Source organism: Gordionus sp. m RMFG-2023, chromosome 1 (genome assembly GCF_954871325.1).
Source record: "Gordionus sp. m RMFG-2023 chromosome 1, tfGorSpeb1-WG-v2, whole genome shotgun sequence".
In the NCBI taxonomy this organism is placed as follows: Eukaryota; Metazoa; Nematomorpha; class Gordioida; order Chordodea; family Parachordodidae; genus Gordionus; species Gordionus sp. m RMFG-2023.
In genome coordinates, this window is record NC_088775.1 from 18,562,771 (window position 1) to 18,579,059 (window position 16,289).

General features: G+C 25.9%; 1 protein-coding gene across 1 annotated transcript; it reads right to left on the reverse strand.

The window, feature by feature from the left end:
• Window positions 1-954: 954 nt before the first annotated feature.
• Window positions 955-1,996, reverse strand: LOC135922373 (uncharacterized). Its single transcript, XM_065456761.1, has 3 exons — window positions 1,939-1,996; window positions 1,771-1,877; window positions 955-1,485 (listed from the first exon to the last, which is right to left on the reverse strand). Exons 1-3 carry the CDS (start codon window positions 1,994-1,996, stop codon window positions 955-957), a joined length of 696 nt encoding a protein of 231 aa, XP_065312833.1.
• Window positions 1,997-16,289: the final 14,293 nt, after the last annotated feature.

Below are 16,289 nucleotides of genomic sequence, written 5' to 3' on the forward strand. Positions count from 1 at the left end.
ATAATCAAAGCAAAAGAATTATCACTTCTTTTATTTTTTAATATATTGATAGTAGAATCAATAAAATTTTTAGCATCCACTGGATTAGTACCTACTGATTGTAGATACTTATTTAGTGGATCTATTGTAATTAATATCTCATAAATTATGATGGCTAATATAATGTAATTTATATTAATACATTGAGATAAAAGACCAGAGGCTTCGACTGAATCATGAATTGAAACCTCTGAATTAAGAGTTCTATTAGAAAAGTAAAATAATACTTCACCAATAGCCTCAAAATTCTCATAAATAATGCGAGATGTTTCCAAATGACCAGTCCACCTCTGGTCTAAAAGTCTCTTAAGGGTGTAGTCTGTATATTTGCAGGATACGTTAAAACGCCTGAAAAAATTATACAATGCATTTGATAAATTAAAAAAATTAGATATAATAACAATATTATTATACCAATTTTGAACCACAAGATGCAACTTGTGGTTGTAGCAATGTATAAAAGGAACATTTTTATTAATTTTTTTTTGAAGAAGTGTTTGAACTTCTCCATTTCGGCCAGACATAACGTTTGCACCATCATATGCCTGGCTTATTGTATTAGCTGAATTAATATTTAGATCCTTAAGTTGCTTTAAAATGCAATCTGTAATGTTTTCAGCACACTCTAAATTATGATTCCTATTAAATTTTCTTGGATTTCTCCAGAAAAAATATAGCGAATTATTATGCTCAGGTTTTCACAACCTGAAGCATCTTTTGTCTCATCAGCCTTAAGACAAAAAAAAAGGCATCTCGCTTTTATTATATTTGTCTGAAATATGTTCAAGCACCATATCTGCATAATGAATATTACTTCGTTTTGAATCTGTAGTGATATATACTGGGCATTTTGGTGTATAAATTTCATAATTTTATTTAATTCAGGGTCTTTTTGGATGGTGTAGGAAAACATTGCTAAAGCCCAGAAGAATAAATTATGTTTTCATCTTTTGCAGCATCCGTAATATTTGTTGAACCAGTCCCACGGAAAGGTAGCTCTTGTATGCTAAGAAATAGCATTAAATCAAATATTGATTTAATATAATATTGGTTACGATTAATTTGATCACCTCCCAACATTTTAGTTATTTCTGTACCTTTGTTTATATTTTGATTTTTATCATGCCATATTTTAATTGAATTTAAATGAGCTTTTGAGCTCTCGTGTTTTAGCAGTCCCTTCTTGGCAGCTAACGCATTTTTCCAATTTCTGAATCCCGTTTGTCCAAATTCATCACTTGGATTACACAAGTATTTCCTACATGGAAAACAAAAGGCAGCGTCAGCTTCTACACTATACTCCAACCAGTCTCGGCCTCTATACCATGATTTTTGAAATGATCTTTGCCTTCCATTGATATCTTTTTTCGCGTAATTGTTTAATTTGATATGATTTGGTTTATTCTGGCCAATGTCACCTGGGATTTGAATTGAACCATTAGAGGACTTTTTTGACACTAAAAATATTATAATTAATAAATTGTAATGAGGGAAAGGGTCATAAATAATAATGGTCATCAGGATGGGCGAAGGAAGGGCATGCTGAAAATGAACAAACACAAAATTTATCTTGTATTTAAGATACAAGTTACTGTAGTGCCCAACGATGAAGATTATCAGTAAAGTTGATCAGTAAAATTTCAGTATTAAAAACTAGAAAAAAGTCATAAACATTATATCTTTAAAGATTAACAAAAAAATATAATATTTTTATATTTATAAATCAATTACTAGTTGCTTCTTGACAATGAGAGACTGAGCTGCTGATTGAGTCTCTTCTTCGTCTTTATTTGTTTTAAAATCAAAATGTAATAATGAAACACCATAATCTCCTACTCCTATTGATATTGTCAAAAATATATAAATAGAAAAATTTGGGTTAAATTTTAAACTATTTACCATCTTCCTCCTCCTGAGTGTAGTGAGGGTCATTTTCTAGATTATTAGTTTCATTCATATCTTGAAATATGAGTGAATATATTTATTTTAATAATTAAAATTATACAAAAATGATAATATTAATAATAAATGTCTGTCTCTTATCTTATATAAAATAAATATATATGAAATAATAATATATAGGTATTGCCCTATATCAATATCATATAAGTCATGAAATAATAATATAAATTTATACTAACTATGAGAATGAATATTTTTGAATAAATATTCAAAATTTATATTAAAAAAATAATCAATTCTAAAAAAAAATTCAAATTTGGGGGGGGGGGGGGGGCAGAAAAAATTTTGGGGGCCAAGATTTTTTCTGGGGGCCAGGTTTGGGGGCCCCCCACACCCGTGGCTACGGTTCTGCTGACCGTCCTTTATTCTCCTCGCTGCTTAATGGTTCAGGCCATGAGTTTCCTGAAGCCATTCCCTCAGTTAATTACAATTACAACTTAACCAAAATTAGCTCACTCACGCCATTGGTATTCGTTTAAACTGCCTAATAACCCAACCACCCCACACATGTTCAGGATGTAGTTCTGCCTTTTTGGGTAATGGAAGACATAGTTTTTATTGGTAGTTCGTGTAAAGGTCGTATCGTTAGACATAATTTATGCAATTCGTTCATTCTAAGAGCTTTAAGATCTGCTCAAATTCCCTCTATTCTCAAATCTTCTGGTCTTTTCAGATCTGATGGTAAACGTCCCGATGGGATTTCTCAAATTCCTTGGAAGCATGGTCAATTCAAGGTCTGGCATTACTCATGTATTGATTCTCTGGCACCTTCCAATCAAACCCTTAACATTCTTGAGAAATAGGAGTCACTTAAAATAGCAAAATATTTCGAAATTTCTCAAGAATATATTTCATTCCCATCATTTCCACAACCCTTGCAACCTTTGGAAATTGTGCTTTATCTTTTTTCAAGGAACTTGGCTCGTACATTCGCAAACTTACGGATGAACCTCACGAAGGTTCTAAGACAAAGACTCGCCATTGTTATTCACAAAGCTAATTACATTAGTTTCATAGGTAGCCTCATCCCACATGATGATTAGTTTTAACTTTACTCCTCTCTTTTCCCCCCTTATAACTAATATATGTATAAATATAATATATAAATAAATAAATAAAAACTGTTTAAATATATTTTTAATTTAATATTGTTATTTTTTTTAAATTTAAATTTAATATTTAAAATTTAGAAAAAATCAATTCAGTATAATCAATATGATATTCTGGGGCGATATTTAAACAAACAGCTCATAAGGAATGATCATAGGCGTAGCCATGGGGGGGCAAGGGGAAATTCCCATCCCCCCTTCAGAAATTTATCACTTTATGTGAATATCATTTTAAGCTGATAAAAAAATCCCCCTTAGTCTTCCCCCCACTCCCTGACCCCCAAAAATGTATGCATATATCTTAAAACAATAATTTGAAAGAAAGAATGTATAAGTTGATATTTTTTTATAAAACTATTCATCATAGTTTATACATTTTTGGGAGAAAGCATTTATATATAAAAAAAGTGAACCAAAAATGTTTTTTAAGATATGGAATATAAGTCAAAGATAAGTCTTAAGACAAAAGTGAAATGTATTATAATTATTAATAATAGATCCATAAAATTACTAAATAATATAATATATAAAATATAATTATTTATAAAGTGAGTAATTTTAATTTATTTATCTTAATAAAAGTAAAATATAATTATAAAACTATTAATAAAATTAAATCATAAATTAAATAAAAAAAATTAAAGCACAATACAAACAGTGGAATATTATATGTTGTAGATTTACAGTATATCTAATTTTATCAATAATCATATGGCAATCAAGTAATTTTTACCATTTTAGCGAATTATATATGTTAAATAGACACGGTGGCAGGCAAAGATGAGACAAAAATTTATTTATAAAAAATTAATTTAACATTATTGAACATGTCTAAATTTTAAAGTTTATATAGTTTTATAAAATAATATGAATTTGAATATAAAATAAATAAAATAAAATAAGTTTGTAAAAGTCGCGATATATTTTATAAAAGGTCGTAAGCGATATATTTATATAAGATTATAAGCGATATATTTATAAAAGGTCATAAGCGATATATTTATAAAAGGTCATCAGTAGAAATCGCGATGTATTCATATATTATAATTATTTTAACTTATTTTAATTAATATAATTTATTTATTTTATTTTAAATAATTATCTCTAACAATATATTTTACAGAAAACTATAAAATATTGATAAGGACATCAGAAAATATCTTTTAAATACATTGTGGGATGAATAATATGAAGATTAATTTTTAATATAATTTATATTTAAAATAATTAGATGGCGTTAAAAAATTGAATGCAAATTGTTGCATATTTATTATCAATATTGATAAGTAAAAATTGTTAAAATTTTAACTGTAATATATTCTCTAACTGTCAGATATGTCTGTAAAAGTGGAATTTTACCTAGTATTTGGTAACTAATTCTATATAATAGAGGAATATCAACTATATGTCTACTTACTTTTTATAAATATATTTCTTATATTTGTTTGTAGTAAATTATTACCATGCTTTTATATAAATGTATTACAAGTAATTTATTATATTTTAGATAACTAATAAAAATATATTTCATATTTGTTCCAGGCTTATTTTTTTTATTAAAATTAACCTCCTATCTTGTAAAAATATTTTATGACTATATATCGACTAAAGTAATCCGGCCGAAGGCCCAACTAAAATGGGGTCTGGGGGCGAAACCCCCAGTAATTTTTTAATTCCCCTCCCCCTTAGGAAAATCCTGGCTACGCGTATGAAATTGATTATTATTTGGACGCTATATTTTAAAATTTTATATTCAAACAATTATAAAAAAAATTCCTCTTGTTTTAATCTTATTCCATTTTACGCTTATTAATAGAATTTCCTAAGGTGATTTGTAGGTACGTCCTGCCTATTATTTGATTAATGGGCAATCATATATTTTCCTCTATTATGGGGTAAAAGAAGGATGGGTGATGGTCCATGTGGATATGTAAAAAGGAAACATTCTTCTCCTCAGTATTTTAATTTATTTTCTTACTGTGGCTAACGATCAAAAATCGTCATGCACATTTGTTACGAATTTGCAGATAAAAAAAAATATAGGCATTTAAGATTATTTTAATTTAAAGTCCTCCAGAGACCTGCAGGCCATACCGGGCCGTATTTTAATTGTTTTAAATATAACCGGGTCGGACCTGAAATTTTTTTTAAAAAAAATATACGGGCCGGGCCATTTATTTTAAAACCAAATATTTGAAATCGCCATTATTAGCTATAAAATTCAAATAAATAAAATATATTTTTAAAAAATCTGGACCGGGCCTAAAAATATAAAACCTGGACCGGGCCGAAAAAAATATTTGAAAAAAAATCCGGCCCGGGTGGTGAAAATGGTATCTTTGCAGGATTTTTCTCATGGAAAAGGTCCACGCGCTTGGAGGAACATTAAAAGAATCAGCAGCGCGTTCAAGCCTTCAACATATGAGTTCTGGACTTAACACCAGTTGATTTATATCAGTTTGCAAAACAAAACATGCCATCAAGTAAATTTTACATTCAACGAACGGTACAATTTAGAGAGATTAAACTTCGAGAAAGATTCAGTTTAGCTCGCCTCATTCCAGGAACTCGGATAGTACATTCTGTATTTACTTTGAGCTTAAGTAAACTTAAATCAAAAATATATTGACATGCAAAGAGAGGACTTCAGACACCAGGTCAAAATCTGATTCATGATAACAAGATTTAAAAAAAAAATTCTCTTTTTATATTGCGCAGCTGATGCGTCAGTGTAGATATAAAAAATAAATAAGCTGATAAAATCTTTAATTTGTGTAAGTGAAAGTTATTTTTGTATTAATTATAATTTTGATAATATATATTATAATAGTTTTTGTAAATATTTATCATATTGTTTTTTATATATATTAAATATTACAATTTTATAATTCATACCAACTGGATATATTATTAAATCAGATTGTTTGGACAAATATATTTATTAAAAAAGTCTTGGATCATAGCTGTAAAAATAGGGTTAATGCAGGACTCAGGTTCCAAAATAGTACAGCTAATTAAAATTTGCACAAGTTTGAATTCGTTAAACTTTTTATCGACCGCGCCATTTTTATAGTGTTTTTTTTAATAATTATGGAAATATAGAAATCTTTTGTTGTATTTTTTGTAGTAATAGAATTTTCGCCATTTTATTTCATCTCATAATAAATAATATAATTTTTTGTTATTCAAATTCAAATTCATATGATAATATATAATAATGAAAATAAACATTTTACAAAAAATACAAAAATAACAAAACAGCAATTCAATACTTATCACCAATCTATTGGGTTTCGTTCGTATTCTTTTTGGATAACTATCTTGACTTGTAATTCAATTCATCGTTAGTGCTTATTATGTCCTGCACTCTCTTCGGTTCTCTCTTCCACTTCGGGTTTCTCTTCTAATTCGTATTCATCAGTTAATATATTTTTGGTTTATTAAATGTTTGATAATCCGAATTACCGTGGAAAAACATAGGTCATAGGAAAATTGGGTGAACGTGTAAACGTTTTCTCGTGAGATACAATTATATTCATAATTTAGTTAAAGATAAAATATTAATTAAAAAATTGATATCAAATCTTTTAGTCTTATATAATTCTAAAATAATTTAATGTGCAGATTTACAATACAAAAATCTATAATAGGATAATGTTAAAATATTCTATATTTTTAAAGTAGCCCCTCTATTAATTAAAATGTTTTGATAACTTTATAGATTTTCTCGTAAGATAGAAATACTTTCATAAATTAGTTAAAAATATAAAGAAAATTATCTGTTATTGAATTAAGAATATAAATATAAATAATTTATTATAATAATGAAATAAATTTTTATTATATGTGTAAACAACATTTTTACATTGGTGAATAAAATATTATGTAAGTACAATAATATTTCGCATGTATTATAACACAAATTTACTAATTTTATTATATGATGGGTGAAAAATTTTACCTAGTAAAATAATTTAGCTAAAATCAAAAGGAATCAGAAATTTTACTATCTTATGAGGTGTGATTTTAACTTGGTTTGTTTTTAAGAATATAAATATTATAAGTTGAAGGTATAAATATTTTACAACTTTGGATAATTAAACAAATACCTATAAGTCAAATAATTTAGTTAAAATCAAAATGAATAAGAAATTTTTACAACTTTAGATAATTAAATCAATACACATAAGATAGTCAAATAATTTAGCTATAATCAAAATGAATATAAATTTTCCTATCTTATGAGGTATGATTTTGGAACTTATATAAATAAAATTTTTTAACTTGGTTTGTTTTTATGAATATATATAATATAAGTTGAAGGGATAAATATTTTACAACTTTGGATAATTAAACCAATACCTGAAAAAGTCAAATAATTTTGCTAAAATTAAAATGAATCATAAATTTTCCTATCTTATTAGATATGATTTTGTAATTTATATAAATTAATATTTTTAATTTGGTTTGTTTTTATGAGTATAAATATAATAAGTTGAAGGCATAAATATTTTACAAGTATAATTAAACCTATACCTATAAAAAAGTTAAATAATTTAGCTACAAAATGAATCAGAAATTTTTCTTATCTTGTTAAATGTGATTTTTTAATTTATATAAATTAAAATTTTTAACTTGGTTTCTTTTTATTAATATAAATATTATAAGTTGCAGGCATAAATATTTTACAACTTTGAATAATTAAATCAATACCAAAAGTCAAATAATTTAGCTAAAATCAAAATGAATCAGAAAATTTCCTATCTTATGAGGTATGATCTTGTAATTTATATAAATTAAAATTTTTAACTTGGTTTTTTTTAAGAATATAAATTATAAGTTGAAGGCATAAATATTTTACAACTTTGGATAATTAAACCAATTCCTATAAAAAAGTCATAGAAAAAATCAAAATGAATCATAAATTTTCCTATCTTATGAGATGTGATTTTGTAATTTACATAAATTAATTATAACTTGGTTTTTTTTTTGAATATATATATTATAATTGAAGGCATAAATATTTAACAACTTTGGATAATTAAACCAATACCATATAAAAGTCAAATAATTTAGCTAAAATCAAAATGAATAAGAACTTTTCCTATCTTATGGTGAATTAAATTTTTAACTTGATCTGTTTTTATTGAGGTAGATTTTAGTAGTTATTCTAATTTATAAAAAAAAAATATAATTTCAAAAATATTGAAAAAATTATACTTGGTTTTTTTCTTCTTTTCATATGAGTTATCCTAAAAAAAACTTATTTAATATATGTGTGTTAATTAATATATGTGGATTGTGTAAGAAGTGAAATATTAATAGAAGATTGTGTAAGAGAAATACTAAAACAAGATTTTGTAAGATGTTTATGATGTATAAGAAGTCGTTTCTGATATGTAAAGTGTAATGGTAGCAAGTGCATGAATGTTTGAATTTGGTATGATATTATCATTGGACCGAATACGCTATAATCATTTTTATTGGACGAATATTTTTTAAAGAACATTATTGGCTAAATTTGATTGACGATTTTTGAGGATTATTATAATAGATTGTTATCATTTTAAAATTTAAACTAATAATAAATAATAATTTTGCGTGTTTTTTAGATGCTTGAAGTCCCACTTCCGTTTTTATATTTTATTTTTTGAATTACCTTATTTATTACAACGAGTTTCTATTTATCTTAATTCTTTTTTATAAAATTATATTTAATAAGATTTGTGGAATATTGCTATTTCTAATTGATTTAATATATATTATTTATTGTCATAATTTTTTTCGTTTTATTTTTATATAAGTTAGCTTACACAAAAAAAAATTTTTTTTGATTAAACTGAGAATGGACATCATAACTCCAAAAATTGATGGAAACTTCAAATGTTTTTCGTTTTATGTTTATATAAGTTAATTTACATTTCACAAAATGAGTCAAAAAAATAATATATTTTTTAAAACCCAAAAATCTAAAAAAATGACTGTACTCAGAATGGACATCATAACTCCAAAAATAATGATGGAAACTTCAAATTTTTTCATTTTATGTTTTTATAAGTTTTCTACACAAATTCAGTCAAAAAAATTATATATTTTTTAAATTCAAATCTAAAAAAAATGACTAAATTGAGAATGTACAAAAATAATGATGGAAACTTCAAATTTCTTTTATTTTATGATTTTATAAGTTTATACCAAATAAATTAATCCAGAGCAAAGAATTATGCTCCTATAATTCATATTATTTTTAATTAAAAACCAAATTTTAAATCTATTATACCATCGAAATTTATTTATGATTTTAAAATTTTATTATGGGCGTTATATTTTATATAATAATATTATAAATTTATAGACTACTTTTTCTTCCATGTTCTATTTTATTTATGTAGATAATTTTAATTTTGGATAAATTTGATTTATATAATAAAAACATTTTATTTATAATTTTAAAATATAATTATGCTATAAAATAAAAATAAATTTTACAAGTCAATTCTCAGTTTATCTGTCCATACTTAGTTTACCTGTCAATTCTCACTTTAGTTACACCGTTGAGAAAATATAATAAATGATATAAACCCACTTAGGAAATATAATAAACGACATATACGCACTTTTAGAGTGCGCAAATATAAAAAATGATATACCCACATTCGAAGAGTGAGCAAATATAAAAAAATGATAATATAAAAAAATGGGTAAGTCACTGAAACTCGGCCATTATGACTATTGGTTAATCTCAATGTGTGCCACAACATAATTGCAAGTTATCTGCTGTGAAACATTTATGTTTATTAATTATAAATACATAAATAAAAATGGGAACATAAAAAAAAATAATAGAATTAAGCAAAATGTTTAGATATCAAATTGGTACAAACATAAAAATTATCACAACTGATGAATTTCCATATTATATAGAAAAAAATGAATATATGCATTTGTCGGGAATTTATCCATGATAGAAGAGAATAAGGCAAGGGGAGATAAAGACAAATTGGGAATATTCTAGAAGGGTCACCATAAATATCCAAGCCATGATATGTGTAAATTTTTGAGGGGTGTAACTCATTTATCAGAAGGTCATTGGAATCCCATATTAAAATAAGAAAATGGACCAAAAAATTTTGTACTATAAGGCCTTTGATGGTTACATTATCAAATATAGTATAAGACATTTTCTTCAACTTGGTCAAATTCAGACTTTGATTTTAAAATATTTTATTTTTATAAATATTATTTTAAAAAATAACTATAACACTTCTTATTAAATTTTAATGCTTATACATTTTCAATGGATATTAAGTGTCTCAAATTTTTCTAAATATATTTCATAAATTTTATACTAATTTCAGGGATCCAAACCGAAACGAATATCGGTTCAGGTTCAGGTTCGGATAAAAATAACGGTTCAAGGTTCGGTTCGTAAAAAAATAAAATATCGGTTCGGTTCGAATCTCTAAAAACTGGTTTGAACACTTTTGTATTCAAACCTACATTCGAATTATGTATAGGGAAAATATTTTTTTATTTTAATTTAAAAAACAAATGTATAAAACCTTCATTTTTATTAATTGCATATTATAAAATAATATTTAATTTATATAAAAATAAATATCAATGTTTAATTTTAATATGAACAATATTTTACTTTTTTTTACTTAAATTTTTTTTTATCTGTTAATAGTGTTGTTTATTCAAATTTGTAAAATAATTAATTGAGTATTAATTTAAATGTTTTGTTACATATTGTGTTGTTTATTCAAATTTGTAAAATAATTTATTGAGTATTAATTTAAATGTTTTGTTACATATACCAGTATATATACCAGTCGATGATATACATATTATAATTATTATTATTTTATTTTTTAAAGTAGAAATAAAATTTATTTAAAACAAAATACAACTTAATTATTTCTTGTTTCTTTTATGGCGCCCCGTTACGTTTTTGTAAAAAAAAAAAGAAGAAAATATATAAAATTTGCCTAAAATTAAAATAAAAAAGTAAAAATTAAATTAAATTCGAAATTGTGATGACTACCTATTGTGACGATTGCTTAATCCATTGAGATGACTCTATTTATATGACTACCTATTGTGGTGACTACCTATTGTGGTGACTACCTATTGTGACGATTGCTAAATCCATTGAGATGACTCTATTTATATGACTACCTATTGTGATGACTACCTATTGTGTTGATTGCTTAATCTATGGAGATGACTAGAATCAAACCTTAGCACTTTCATGCAAAAAGCTTCTTTCTTCATGGTGTCCTGGCTCTGGATGTTGGAATGGAATATGATAACCAGCACCTAACCTAATGTGACAACCTAGAAAGAACCAATATGGAACTAATCCACCAACTTTTCTAATCTACAAAAACGTATGGACTCACGCCATCAGACAGACTTATGCGCCCTCTGAGCAGCAACTTGATGCTTTGCCGAGGAGGGGAATGTTAATAGTGTTGTTTATTCAAATTTGTAAAATAATTATTGAGTATTAATTTAAATGTTTTGTTACATATACCAGTATATATACCAGTCGATGATATACATATTATAATTATAATTATTTTATTTTTTAAAGTAGAAATAAAATTTTATTAAACTTAATATTTCTTGTTTCTTTTATTATCAAGCCTCACAATTAATATATTTTCAAAATTCGTCTCACTCAAATTACATCTATAAGGAGATAGTATAAATTTAATTGTTGAAAAACATCTTTTCACACTAACTTGGGTAGCCGGCACTGCCAATATGATATTAGATTTGACATGTCATTTATAATAATATTTTGGATTTGATTTTTCTCTAAGCATTATAATTTATAAACTTGAAATATTTAAAAAATGTTGTAAAATGACAATATACTAAAGTTTATAAAAATTAGGGCAGACACTTGTGATCAGGGTTGCCAGGTCAAAATTTTCAAATTGCGGGAGAAATATGAAAATTGTGGTAGAAATATAAAAATTGCTAAAAAAAATTTTTGAGGGCCTATCCGCCTATTATTTTTTATAATTAGTTTATATGAATACGAAGTTGGTAACTATTTTTCAAAATAAAATAACATCTTGATTTATTAATATATATTAATTTATAAAAAATACCAACGATCATTTTTAAATATAAAAGAATGTAAACAAGATAAAATTTTATAAAAAAAACAATTTTAATTTTACAATTAAAAATATATTATTTGCGGATGTCCCTCAAAACTGCAATTGGAAATATACCGTGTGTGTGTATAACATTATAGGAATAGGCGCTTAATTATCACTTATCACGTTTAAATACATAATAAGGTACTTCAAAAATAAGAAATAATACAGATGCAACTACTGTTGCGGTAATTGTAATCACTTACAGTGTTGTGATGATTTAATGAAACATATTGACGATTAAATTAAACCCATCCATATAAAATTATAATCTTTGCAAAAATAATTAAAATAACAAAAGGAATAATAAAAGAAATTTCAATAATGCTTTGTCTATATTTTAATTATTTTTGCAAAGATTATAATTTTATATGGATGGGTTTTATAATCGTCAATATGTTTCATTAAATCATCACAACAATGAATCTTGTAGTACAACGTTCACAGAGAAATGTTGGTAGAATCTTTTTCCCATAATATTTAACAACTCTAATGTAAATGAAAACTATACTTGTAGAACAGAAATGAGCAAGTCTATCATCAATGTTCTAGGACCTAAATCCAGGAGGTCAATTCTTGACGATTTGAAAGATGGGCATACATTTGCAATTCTAACAGATGAATAATATTTCCCTTGATCCTCAGCTATTTCAACAAAATTAAGGTCGTTTCAATAAAACTATTAAATTTTTTCCCCTCAAATAGTAAAAAATCCAATGGTAAATATAGTAGATTCGAGATTATCAATAAATAGCATGTCAGTTTTCTGATTTGATAATGCCTCAGTGAATTTGGTAAAAACAGAGTGTATTTAAAGAATTGAGTCATCACAATGTTGGTTGCGATATCCTAATACCCGCCATCGTAGAATTTTAAAATTTTATAAACCGTTAAAAAAATATTTCTTAAATAAAGATTATAAAAGCTGTCCTAATAATTTGAAAATTTTTTTCAATAATGAATGGCAGAGGTATATTTAGGAATGATTTCACATGTAGGAAATCTATTACATGCTGTTAATGTGTAGTTGCAATCAGAAGAATCTTAACAAAGATTCACAAAATTATGCTGCAGATGTGTTCATCTTTACAGTTAATTATTGACAGTAAATTTTATGGCGCCATTGCTAAAACTTAATTAAAATTTATTTGAGATTTAAATAATAGAATTAAATGTATACCGTCGTTATAGAGATCTTTATCAAATTTCTGGCATGACATATATATTTGTTTAACCATTAGCTCGGCCTCTAATGTTGTTAAAGCAATCCGATTTCTCTCCTTTTTCCAGACAGTCTTCATCAGGCTAAAAATGCATTCGGGTGAAGCATCAGAATGTGGTAAGGAGAAGACATACTCATATATTTTTTACAAGCATAGGGATTTATCGTTATTACGAAAAAATTCTATCCATTTCTCCTTTGCTTTTAGACCATCTAACTAAGTATTTTGGCGAATCATAAAAAATAGAGAGAATTACAATCTCCTCAAACAAGACATCAAGGTCTTTCGGTATTTTTAATATATTTATTAAATTATAAAAACCATCAATTGATGGTTTCTATTTCAAGGTCATATTATTAATACTTTTGTAAATAGAGTTATTAAAATCAAATTTGTAAATATTCTAAAATTGTCCTAATAAAAATATTTGCTTCATTTAAAAATGTATTAATTAGAATATTATTTGAACATTTTAATATAATAATTTTGACAATAGCGCCATTTTTAACTGTAGAGATGAACAGAGCTGTAGCATGATTTTGTGAATCTTTTTTAATAAAGAATATTATGATTGCAACTGAATATTAATTGCATGATGTAGATTTCCTACATGTGAAATGAATCCCAAATCAAAATTTTAGGACAGCTTTTAAAATCTCTATTTAAGAAGTATTTTTTAAGGGTTTGTAAAATTTTAAAATTCAATCGATGGCAGGTATTAATGATAACCACCTGATAGGTATATATCGCAACAACTCACACCATTCCAAGGACAACTTCACCAACTTATTTAATTCATTAACTCTTTTAGTTGATGAACTAAATTCGTTAAAACATCACATCACAATTATTTCGACATCCACAGATAGTACATTCATTGCCTTCTTCAAGAATTATGTAGTATATGGCATATACAGCCAATTGGTATTAATTCATTATTGTACTGCCTCAATTCTCTAACTTTGGTTTTTATCATAATTTACAGAGGCATTATCAGCGCAGAAAGCTGACATGCAAATCACTGGTAACCCTGAATCAGCTATATTTACCATTATGTGGCTATCTACATTGTTGGATTTTTCACTATCCGAGGAAAAAAATTTAACATTTTTATTGAAATGTTCTTATTCTTGTTAAAATAGCAAGGGATCGAGGGAAATGTTTTAATATTTCCCTTGATGCATCTGTTAGAATTGCATATAGATGCCCATCTTTCAAATCGTCTAGAATTGACCTCTAGGATTCTGATACTAAAACACTTGTGATAGCCTTGCTCATTTTTGTTCTGCCACAAGTAAGGTTTGCACTTATATTGGAGTTGTTATATATCATGAGAAAAAGATTCTACGCACATTGTGATGATGTAGCTCTGTGAATGTTGGACTACATGATAGATATATACAATTTCCTCAAATGTAGTTGCATCTGTATTATTTATTATTTTTGAGAATAATTTTGTATTGCAATCGATGTTGATATACTCCCCTATACTGACTTATATGAATGAAAGATTTATTATTGGATAAAAATAAAACAGGATAGAAAGAAATTTACAAACTAGACATGTTTTTCGAATAAATATTTTAAATTTATTTTAAAAATATAAAAATAATCAATTAATGTCTCTCAAAACTATTATTTATATATTAAAAACGTTAAAACACTAAAAATAAATTGCGGGAGAAATTAAAAAATTGCGATAGATTTTTACGGGAGATTTCCAATTGCGGTAGTTTTGTGGGAGAGAGATGTCCGCGTGTAAACTAAAAAATTGGGAGAGTCTCTTGCTGATGGGGGGAGACATGGCAATCCTGCATGTGATTGAAGATAATCTTTAAAATAATTCAAATATAATTGAAATTTTTTTAATATACTAATAATAACTTACATATTATTTTATAAGAATAAAATCATGAGGCTCGAACCGGTTCAGAGGCATATTAGCGGTTCGGTTCAGGTTCAGCTAGAAATTTTTTTAGCGGTTTAGGTTCGATTCAGGTTTGATAAAAAATACCGGTTTTTAGCGGTTTAATGGTTCGGTTTGGATCCCTGCTAATTATGACTATGCAGTTTAGGTCAATTTATAATTCATATGTTAATATAAAAATTAACAACTAGGCACTATTTTAAAATGGACAATTTTAAAACACAATTAGAACTTTTTATATACATTAACTAAGTAATGCACGAAAATTTATGTTAAGAATAAAAAGCTGTAAAGATTTTTTAAAAATATATAAATTCAAATTCAAATTGCCTGTTAAATAAAAATAGCTAACAAAATAAATCTAACCTTAATATTTTACATTATTAGAAATTGGCCAATATTTTTATCAAGTAATTATTAAGCTTTTATCAAATATATATTTTTATTACTAATTTTACCATCTTGTAATAATATTAGTATTCAAGAATCCATAATTTTGTGGAAATAAAATACATGAAACATGAAAAATGCAATTTCCATATATGCGATTCAATTCATTATTAACATATTTATATTTTAACTCGTTACCATTGCTGGTTACACCTTCGTTAAACTTATCCATTCGTTTTGGCGTATGAACCAAGAAAGAAAGATATAATTTTTTCCTTATGTGGCCTAATACTTTCATTTCCCGCCATTAGCGTAATCTTGAGGAGTAACTGGGATTCCTTCTCATATTTGTCAGGTGGTTAAGTACCACTAATAAACCCCCCCCCCCCAACACTTCCCCAGGTTCCTTCTCCCTTAAAAAAAATATTATGTTAACTATATTTAAAAAAAAATAGTTGTAAGT

Coding starts and splice junctions, on each gene's coding strand:
- LOC135922373 (XM_065456761.1), bottom strand. CDS start 1,996: ATGAATGAAACTAATAATCTAGAAAATGACCCTCACTACACTCAGGAG. Junction 1,878..1,938: donor CACTCAGGAGGAGGAAGATG/GTAAATAGTTTA, acceptor CAATATCAATAG/GAGTAGGAGATTATGGTGTT. Junction 1,486..1,770: donor TCATTGTCAAGAAGCAACTA/GTAATTGATTTA, acceptor GTGTCAAAAAAG/TCCTCTAATGGTTCAATTCA.